Source organism: Rhinopithecus bieti, unplaced genomic scaffold (assembly GCF_001698545.2).
Source record: "Rhinopithecus bieti isolate Rb0 unplaced genomic scaffold, ASM169854v2 scaffold_57534, whole genome shotgun sequence".
Taxonomy (NCBI): Eukaryota; Metazoa; Chordata; class Mammalia; order Primates; family Cercopithecidae; genus Rhinopithecus; species Rhinopithecus bieti.
In genome coordinates, this window is record NW_016823089.1 from 43987 (window position 1) to 54176 (window position 10190).

A 10190-nucleotide genomic window follows, 5' to 3' on the forward strand; every position below is an offset into this window, starting at 1 on the left:
AAACCCCTTCTCTTTTAAAAATACAAAAAAATTAGCCGGGTGTGGTGGCAGGAGCCTGTAGTCCCAGCTACTCCGGAGGCTGAGCCAGGAGAATCACTTGAACCCTGGAGGTGGAGGTTGCAGTGAGCCGAGATCGCGCCAGTGCACCCCAGCCTAGGTGACAGAGCGAGACTCTGTCTCAAAAAAAAAAAAAAGAATGAAAGAAAAGAAATACATCCAGGCTAGGTGCAAGGGCTCACTCCTGTTATCTCAGCACTTTGGGAGGCTGAGGTGAGAGGATTGCTTCAGCCCTTGAAAGAGTTCAAGACCAGCCTGGGCAACATGGTGAAACCCTGTCTATGTAAAAGAAATACAAAATCACCTAATTGTTAAAATAAAGTTGGCCAGGTGTGTGGTGGTACATGCCTGTAGTCTCAGCTACTCAAGAGGCTGAGGTGGGAGGATCACTTCCGCCCCAGAGGTCGAGGCTACAGTGAGCCGGGATCACACCACTGCACTCTAGCCTGGGTGACAGAGTGAGACCTATCTCAAAAGAAAAGAAGAAAAGAACATAAATACATCCAGAAGTATTATTGCTCTTCCTGGGACATCAGGGCCATCAGTGCTGCCTGTACCTCTTCTGCCTGGGATGGGGGCAGCCGACAGTCCTGAATGAGGGCCACAGCAGCTGCCTCTGTCAGGCTGCTAAAGTCCTGGGATGTTTTGACAGGGAGGTGCCCAGCCAGCTCACAGAGGGCAACGTTGAAAGCCTCACCATCCTTTATCCCAAAGCAGGACTTCCGGGCCCACAGAATTACTCGGACCCCTGTGAGGGCTGAGGAAGGTGATGTCTTTCCTGGCGGAGCTCCCCGGGTCACAAACAAGTTATGTGCAATCTCATGGTCAGTCAGATAATCAGTGGCCCGACATACCCTGCGTATCAAGGACTCCAAGTCAAGCCCTGGCCCACGAGTGTAAAAGAGGAAGCCCGGAGCTGGGAGGCCCTGGAGCAGATGCAAATGGCCTCCAGGGTCCAGGGGCTTGCTTGGCGCCTGCTCCACGGGCAGTCTGTGGGCCAGATAATAGCCATGTAGGTGGAGGTGGTTCACCGAGGCCAAGCCTCCCAGGCTGTTGAAGCCAACACGGAAGCCCGGGTGTAAGCTCAGCAGTACAGCCTCAATCCCCGCCCTCAGTGCACCCGGCAGCAGGCGCTGGGGGAGCCCGCGGGCAGGCTCAGGCACCAGCAGCACGTGGCCCCACTCCAAGGGGCTGACATTGATCACCACAAGGATGTCCTCTTGCAGGAGAGTCCCAGGGAGATCAGGCTCCCGGTGCAAACGGAAGAGGACTTCTCCGGGCTGGATCTTGTTGAAGTTGAACTGTTCAGGGTCAAATGCCTGCCTCACGCTCTTGATGGTCTGTGGGCGCCTCCTCTGCACACCACGCTCCACATTCAGCTGAGCCACGAAACCCACCGCACCAGGGAGGATTTGTGTCTGTAGCTCCCGTAGGCGGTAGCGAAACAGCCCCAGCTCTACCCGCTGCTTCCAGGCACAGCAGAGTGCAGCATCAAATGGAGACTGTGGCAGAGCTTCCAGGATGCCAGGTGCATTCCTTGGCCACTGAATCCCTTCTGCCATGAGATCCTTCTGCCCATAAACAAAGTCAGGAATGGCTTGCCTGTCCCAGTCCTCATTGTTTGGAGGTAGTAAATAGGAAGTTTCATTTGAATCATGTGGAAAAGCCATAGAGCTGACCTAAAATAATCATAAAAGATGAAAAACACATGATGGTAACCCACTTCTAGACATTTTATTTATTTATTTATTTATTTATTTATTTATTTATTTATTTTGAGATAGAATCTCACTCTGTCACCCAGGCTGGAGTGCAGTGGCAGTGATCTCGGTTCACTGTAACCTCCGCCTCCCGGGTTCAAGCGGTTCTCCCACTTCAGCCTCCTGGGCAGCTGGCGTTACAGGCAGGCACCACCACACCTGGGTAATTTTTGTATTTTTAGTAGAGATGGTGTTTCACCATGTTGGCCATGCTGGTCTTGAACTTCTGACCTCGAGTGATCCCTTCGCCTTGGCCTCCCAAAGTGCTGGGATTATAGGCATGAGCCACCATGCCCAGATTATTTGTTTTTTATTTTTTTGAGACAGAGTCTTACTCTGCCCAGGCTAGAGGGCAGTGGCACGATCTTGGCTCACTGCAACCTCCACCTCCCAGGTTCAAGTGATTCTCGTGCCTCAGCCTCCCAAGGAGCTGGAATTACAGGTACCCGCCACCAGGCCCGGCTAATTTTTGTATTTTTAGTAGAGGCAGGGTTTTACTATACTGGCCAGGCTGGTCTTGAAATCCTGACCTCAGGTGACCCTCCCCTCTCGGCCTCCCAAAGTGCTGAGATTACAGGCCTGAGCCACCGCGCCTGGCCTATTTATTTACTTATCACTCTGTCACCCAGGCTGGAGTGCAATGGCGCTATCTTGGCTCACTGCAACCTCTACATCCCAGGTTCAAGCAATTCTCCAGCCTCAGCCTCCCAAGTAGCTGGGATTACAGGAATCTGCCACCATGGCCAGCTAATTTTGTATTTTTGATACAGACAGGGTTTCACCATGTTGGTCTGGCTGGTCTTGAACTCCTGACCTCAGGTGATCCACCAGCCTCGGCTTCCCAAAGTGTTGGGATTACAGGCGTGAGCCACTGCGCCCAGCCACGGCCTATTTTATTTTGAAACAGGTTCTCACTCTGTCACCCAGGCAGGAGTGCAGTGGTGCGAACACGTCTCCCTGAAGCCTTGACCTCCCAGGCTCAAGGGATTCTTTCACCTCAGAATCCCAAGTATGTGGAACTACAGGCATGTGCCACCGGGCACTGCCAAGATTGCGCCATTGCACTCCAGCCTGGACAGTAAGAGTGAAACTCTGTCTCAAAAAATATAGATAGATAGATAGATAGATAGATAGATAGAGAGATAGATAGATAGATAGATAGGGTTTGGCTATGTCTGCACCCAAATCTCACCTTGTGGTTCCTATAATCCCCACTTGTTGTGGGAGGGGCCCAGTGGAAAGTAATTGAATCATGGGGGTGGTCACCTCCATGCTGTTCTCATGAGAGTGAGTTCTCATGAGATCTGATGGTTTTACAAGGGGCTTTACCTCCCTCTTTGCTCTGCACGTCTCCTTGCTGCTGCCATGTGAAGAAGGATGTGTTTGCTTCCCCTTCTGTCATGGCTGTAAGTTTCCTGAGGCCTGTCCACCCTTGCAGAACTGTGAGTCAATAAAACCTCTTTCCTTTATAAATTACCCAGTCTCAGGCATTTCTTCATAGCAACGTGAGAGCAGACTAATAAACACACACACACACATTTTATGTCTCATGTATATCAACTATTTTTTCTTTCTAAAAATTACATATATTGAGTAAATTTTTTAATGGAGAAAAAATAAAGATAAACTATAACCCTTTGTGACAATGCCTAAGGAAAAATCACAATTTTTGTCTAGCTTCATTTTCATACATAGACGGATCTTGACTTTTAAACCAATCTTCAACTGTTTATATAGGTTGTAGCTAGTTTCATTCTATTATACACAATGTAGCAATGAACATCCTATACACTCACACACTCATCACTGAACACGTCACGTTTTTATTTTCCTTTAAAATATACCACTGGGTCAGAGTAGGTCCATGGCTCAGGTTTTGGTTTTGTTTTGTTTTATTTTTGGTAGAGACAGGGACTTGCTATGCTGTTCCGGCAGTCTCACACTCCCATGGCTCAGGTTTTTGATGCACACCATCAAACTGCCCTCCAGAAAATCATACCTGAGTTCCAACGCATGAGAGAGCTCAGGGTTTCAAAGATGACAACTTCTTTTGTGGGAAAAGCTTTTCCATGCTTCACAGTGATTCCAGTTGGTCACGCATAGAAACATTTGGGTGAGGATGGCGCCAATGTGTGTGTAAGTGCCCAGGGCCAACCCTTCAAGGGGGACATTAGTGCCTGTCTTCATCTTCCCCTGGCTGCCTGGAGCCCTGGACCCAGCATTGTCAGGGAGAGGGGTCTGCCACTGGCCCAGGTAGGATATCAAAAGGAGGCATTACCTTAGTAGAGTCACTTCAGTCCAAGTTTGGGTTCCTTCAGCTCTGCTGGTCCAGAAACTTCATGTTAATAAAACAGAAAGGAAACAGAAAACACATAAAAAATTACATATCAAAAGTCAAGCTAAGTTTAATGGGTACTGAGGCTTAGTTTGCAAGATGAAAACATTCTGGAGATTTGCTGCACAACATCGTGAATGTGCTTAATGCTACTATACACTTAGAAATGTTTCAGATGATCAATTTTTTTTTTTTTTTTAAGACAGAATCTCACTCTGTCAGCCAGTCTGTAGTGCAGTGGCATGATCTTGGCTCACTGCAACCTCTGCCACCTGGGTTCAAGTGATTTTCATGCCTCGGCCTCCTGAGTAGCTGGGACTACAGGTGTGTGCCACCACGCCCAGCTAATTTTTGTATTTTTAGGAAAGACCAGGTTTCACCAGGCTGGTCTCAAATTCCTGACCTTAGGTGATCCACCCACCTCAGCCTTCCAAAGTGCTGGGATTACAGGCGTGAGCCACCACGCCTGGCCAAAAATGTTTAAAAGTGAAGCTAATCCTTTCAGCTGGAGCTGCAAGGTAAAATAAAAACAAAAAAAAAAAAAAAAAAAAAAAGAAAAAAAAAAGTGAAGCTTAAGCATCATTTTTGGATAATAAAAAATGTAGTATCTTATCTCCACCTTACTTGGCAATGTCCTGCCCTCCCAGGCTCAAGCAATCTAGCACCTCAGCCCCCAAGCAGCTGGGACCACAGGCATGACTAATGTATAAACTATTAAAAAAGAATCTTTTGATGGGTGCTGAGCGAGTTGAGGGGCAGCACACAACATGGCATAAATAGACATATTAACAAACCTGCACGTGTATGCACATGTACTCCTAGAACTTAAAGTAAATAAAAAATAAAAATAATAAAAAAAATCTATCTGACAGGTGAAAAAATTGAGCCGGGCGGGCGCGGTGGCGCAAGGCCTGTAATCCCCAGCAACTTTGGGGGCCGAGCGGGCCGGATCAACCGAGGTCAGGAGATCGAGACCATCCCTGGCTAACAGCGGGTGAAACCCCATCCTCTACAAAAAATATTAATACAAAAACTACCGGAGTGGGGGCGGCACCTGTAACCCAGCTTAACTCAGGAGGCTGAAGCAGGAGAATGGCAAGAACCCGGGAGGCAAGCTTGCAGTGACCTGAGTCTCCGGCCACGGCACTCCAGCTTGGGCGACGAGCAACGACTCCGTCTAAAAAAAAAAAAATTAAAAAAACAAATTTAAATGAGATAAAAAAAAACAAAACGACAACAGAGGAGAAAAAAAGAAATCTTAAGACTTGTTTTTTTTTTTTTTGAGACGGAGTCTCGCCTGCCGCCCCAGCTGGAGTGCAGTGCGCGGAATCTCAGCCACTGCAAGCTCCGCCTCCCGGGTTAGACGGGCCATTCTCGCTGGCCTCAGTCTCCCGATAGCTGGGACTACAGGCGCCCGCCACCTCGCGCCGCTAATTTTTTTTGTATTTTTTAGTAGAGAGCGGGTCACCGGTTAAGCCAGGATGGTCTCGATCCTCCTGACCTCGTGATCCGCCCTCTCGCCTCCCCAAAGTGCTGGGATTACAGGCCTTGAGCCGCCGCACCCGGCTAGACATTTTTTCAAATAAGATATAAAGATGACCAACAAGCACATTTGGGATGTTTAACATCATTAATCAATAAGGAAAGGCAAATCAAAATCACAATGAGGGGCTGGGTGCGGTGGCTCACACCTGTAATCCCTGGACCAGCACTTTGGGAGGCTGACGTGGGTGAATCACGAGGTCAAGATATCGAGACCATCCTGGCCAACATGGTGAAACCCTGTCACGACTAAAAATACAAAAATTAGCTGGGCGTGGTGGGTGCACACCTGTAGTCCCAGCTATTTGGCAGGCTGAGGCAGAAGAATCACTTGAACCTGGGAGGTGGAGGTGGTGGTGAACTGAGATTGTGCCACTGCATTCCAGCCTGGTGACAGAGCGAGACTCCATCTCAAAAAAAAAAAAAGGAAAAAAAGAAAATTACAATGAAGTCTGGGCACGGTGGCTCACGCCTGTAATCCCAGCACTTTGGGAGGCCAAGGTGGGGGATCATGAGGTCAGGAGTTCGAGACCAGCCTGGCCAATGTGGTGAAACCCCATCTCCACTAAAAATACAAAAAAATTAACCAGGTGTGGTAGTGGGCGCCTGTAATCTCAGCTACTCATGAGACTGAGGCAGGAGAATCGCTTGAACCCAGGAGGCAGAAGTTGCAGTGAGCTGAGATCACACCACTGCACTCCAGCCTGGTGACAGAGTGAGACTCTGTCTCAAAAAAATAAATAAAATAAAAAATAGAAGTATATCAGTAGTTCGGTTTTATCACTGTACCAAGAGTTGATCAGGTACAGGAGGGACAATATGCTAACCAGATTCACCAAGGACTACCAGATGATTCCGACTGCACATTTAATAATTTACCATGAGAGGCCGGGCGCAGTGGCTCATGCCTGTAATCCCAGCACTTTGGGAGGCTGAGGGAGGCGGATCATGAGATCAGGAGATCGAGACTATCCTGGCCAACATGGTGAAACCCCGTCTCTATTAAAAAAAAATACAAAAATTAGCTGGGTGGTGCACTCCTCTAATCCCAGCTACTCGGGAGGCTGAGGCAGGAGAATTGCTTGAACCCGGGAGGCGGAGGTTGCAGTGAGCCGAGATCATACCACTGCACTCCAGCCTGGTGAGAGTGAGACTCTATCTGAAAAATAATAATAATTTACAATGAGAAATGTGCCAAATGGCACAAAAGGTTCTTGCTGGCTGGTCAGTGTACAAAATGAATCAGGAAGCAAAATGAAAACCAGAAGGTTGTTCCATGAAGGATTCAGAGTCAAGTGAAGTGGCTGAGAGATCTAGATCATAGCTGGTCACCAGGCACAAAGCTGACTCTCATATCTTCACTATAAAGAGATACTTATGGCCGGGCACAGTGGCTCACGCCTGTAATCCTAGCACTCTGGGAGGCCAAGACAGGCAGATCACCTGAGGTTGGGAGTTTGAGACCAGCCTGACCAACATGGAGAAACCCCGTCTCTACTAAAAATACAAAAGTAGCCAGGTGTGGTGGCGCATGCCTGTAATCCCAGCTATTCAGGAGGCTGAGGCAAGAGAATTGCTTGAACCTGGGAGGCAGAGGTTGCGGTGAGCCAAGATCACGCCATTGCACTCCAGCCTGGGCAAAAAGAGTGAAACTCTGTCTCAAAAAAAAAAAAAGAGAGAGAGAGAGAGATACTACCATGCAGTCCAGGTATTCGCCTTGGCTTGTAAGAAGCAAACAAGGTCTATTTAGTACAGGAGACATGATGACAGCTTCCTGCTTTTTGCCTAAACAGAAGACTAACTCTTTCTTGGACAGAAAGAGTCTGCTATTACGAGAAAAAATGATCAGCTTGGGATGAGTCTATACCCTAGGTTTTTTTGTTTTGTTTTGTTTTGAGACAGAGTCTCACTCTGTTGCCCAGGCTGGACTGCAGTGGCACAATCTCCACTCACTGCAACCCCCAGCTCCCAGGTTCAACCATGCCTGGCTAATTTTTGTATTTTTAGTAGAGACGGGGTATTGCCATGTTGGCCATGCTGGTCTTGAACTCCTGGCCTCAAGTGATCCGCCTGCTTCAGCCTCCCAAAGTGCTGAAATTACAGGCATGAGCCACCACGCCTGGCCTTGAATATTTCTACAGTGATGGAATGTACATATTAATACAGTGGGTCTTATTAAACACATGCTGCCAAGGAGAAGCAATGGGTATTCTTCAAGTGTAAAGTAGATTCCTAGGCAGTCTAGGGAGTCAGGAAAGGCTTCCCTGAGGATAAGATGGAAGAGAGACTGAGGGCCCAACGCGGCTGAAACACAGAGAGCCAATAGGAGCAAGTCCAGTTACAGAGGGCCAGGATTTGGGTTTTTAACCATTTAATGATTATAAACGGAGATTAACATGCTTTACAAAGATCAGCAAGTACAATGGATTGGAAGGATCAAGAATTAATCCCAGCCTGACCAACACAACCTCCACTTCCTCCTCCCAGCAGTTTGGAATCCTTACCTTTTGCAGTAGTATACGTTCATTCATTTATTATGCATTCGATAATATTTACTGAAAGCCTACTATGTGCCAAACATTGTTCTAGAGGTTAAGAGGGGACAAGAGCAAACGGGTCAGCAGCCTAGGGGTGAGATGGGGTCAAAAAGACAGCAGGTCAGCTGGAATGAAGATAACAGCAGTGGAGCGCCTTTAAAGGTGCCTTGGACTGGACCGATCACCTTCTAAATGCCGGAGCCCGGAAAAATCACTAAAAGCCTTTGGACTTACGTATTTCCATCTTTGTAAAATGGGAACCTACCTTGCAAGGGAAGTAGCAACAATCGAAGAAAACTATGCACAGTGCTTCACATCCAGTGGGTCCTCAGTAAATAGCCTAAGAATGAAGCAAGGTTATGGTTTACTTCTGGAAGAGGTGGCTTGGGGGCTGCGACAGGTGCAGCGATTGCCTGATGATAACATCATCTAGAAAAGCCCTTGCTGGGCAGAGGGGCAGCCGACGACCTCGGCCACTCAGCGAGTCTCCAGGTTTCCCGGAAACGCTAGCTCCTGTGACTTCTCAGATGCTCCTACGGGACCCCACCCAGGGCTACGGCCGCCACCACCTACTGCAGCCGAAGCGGATGCACCTCGCGACATTCCCCGCAGCCGCTGCCGGGGCCACAGCGAGGTCACGACTCCCGTGACGCATACGCAGCCAGCACGCACGCGAGCGGCGTGGCCCGTCCCCGCCCACCCCGGAGGCGGGGCCGTGAGTCCTGGGCTCCGCCCCGGAGCGTCGGGCCCCTCCCCAGGCCCCGCCTCCCGCTCGCCAGGGACCGCTCGGAGCCAGCAGCTCGCCTGCCAAAGCCGGCTGGGAACGCCTGGGCGCTTTTAGGACGGGGCGGGCCCGGGGGTGGTGGCCCCAGGAGCGGTTGCCGCGGGGACCGGGCAGTGACGCGGCGCAAGGGCGGAAGTGAGAAAGTTGTCTGCGTCTCGAGGCGAGTTGGCGGAGCTGTGTGCGCGGCGGGGAGATGGGGGGCTCGGGCAGTCGCCTGTCCAAGGAGCTGCTGGCCGAGTACCAGGTGCGCGGGACGCCTGGCCCTAGGGAGCTCGTGTGCGGGCCTGTTCCCCGGAGCAGGGTCCGGAGCGGGCTGCGGGGCGGCCGCGGCCTCCCAGCGGTCCGCTAATGCCAGCTCTCGCTTTGCCTTCCAGGACTTGACGTTCCTGACGAAGCAGGAGATCCTCCTGTAAGTGCTGCCTTGAACCCCGCCTCCGACCCCGGGATCCTCTAGAGACAGCTTCGGGGGCACTCCCCCGACAGAGGGGCAGGGGCTGGCCTGAGGTCTGCAGAGGAGCGGGAGCTGGAGGCCAGGAGACCCAGCCCGGGCTGCGCCCTCCTCCCGGCACGCCCTCCCCGCCCTCGCCTGAGGCCCCAGCGTGGCACCGCGAGCCACCTCAGAGCCTCCAGGAAAAGTTAGGCTTTCTGACCTTGAGCTCCACTAGCTTCAGCACTGCCGAACTTCCTGCTCCAGTCCGGCAGGGGCCGACCTTGCCCGGTGGCTAAACCACAGAAGCTTTGGGGAGCCTGGCTCCTTCTCCCAACTTTACCTGAATAATACAGTAACCGTAATCGCTTTCTGAGCACTCACCATGTGCCAGGGACTGTGCTAAATTTTTGCCTGCATTACCTAATTTAATCTTTAGGAGAGAGGTATTGGACAATGAAACAAGTTCAGAAAGGTTTGGTAACTGCTTAAGACAACACTCTGAGTAAATGGATTTGAACTTGGGCTGGAAGCCTTTTTGCCAGATTTTATGCAGGCCAGGGCACTTTGAGTGAGGAGGTGCCTGGGCTTCCTGCAGCAAAGATAATCTCATGGGAAGGAGGTAGAGGCCGAGGAGGAGGACAGTTCAGGGTGGCTGCTAAAAAGGAGGCTTTTAGGGCAAGAGATCCCTGGAGTGATGGTGAGAAGATTTTGGGTTTTGCTCTTTTCTCCCTGTTCCCCCCCCCCC

At 50.2% G+C, this 10190-nt stretch overlaps 2 protein-coding genes across 4 annotated transcripts in view; one reads left to right on the plus strand and one right to left on the minus strand.

The window, feature by feature from the left end:
* Nucleotides 1-478: 478 nt before the first annotated feature.
* On the minus strand, nt 479-8896 carry GDPGP1 (GDP-D-glucose phosphorylase 1). Of its 2 annotated transcripts, none has more exons than XM_017861215.1 (4): nt 8497-8896; nt 4096-4152; nt 615-1736; nt 479-522 (listed from the first exon to the last, which is right to left on the minus strand). In XM_017861215.1, the coding sequence occupies exons 3-4, from the start codon at nt 1725-1727 to the stop codon at nt 499-501; spliced, it is 1137 nt and encodes a 378-aa protein (XP_017716704.1). In that variant the 5' UTR covers nt 1728-1736; nt 4096-4152; nt 8497-8896; the 3' UTR covers nt 479-498. The 2 variants fall into 2 exon arrangements, with proteins under 2 accessions (XP_017716704.1, XP_017716703.1); XM_017861214.1 differs by lacking the exon at nt 479-522 and having other exon boundaries at nt 556-1736; nt 8497-8571; nt 8805-8877.
* Nucleotides 8897-9051: 155 nt separating this feature from the next.
* CIB1 (calcium and integrin binding 1) overlaps nt 9052-10190 on the plus strand; it is a 4441-nt gene continuing 3302 nt past the window's right edge. For both annotated transcript variants that reach the window (XM_017861217.1, XM_017861216.1), the window contains exons 1-2: nt 9052-9259; nt 9390-9424. In XM_017861217.1, coding sequence (XP_017716706.1) covers nt 9209-9259; nt 9390-9424 — 86 coding nt within the window. In that variant the 5' untranslated portion in view covers nt 9052-9208. The remainder of the gene's footprint in view (nt 9260-9389; nt 9425-10190) is intronic.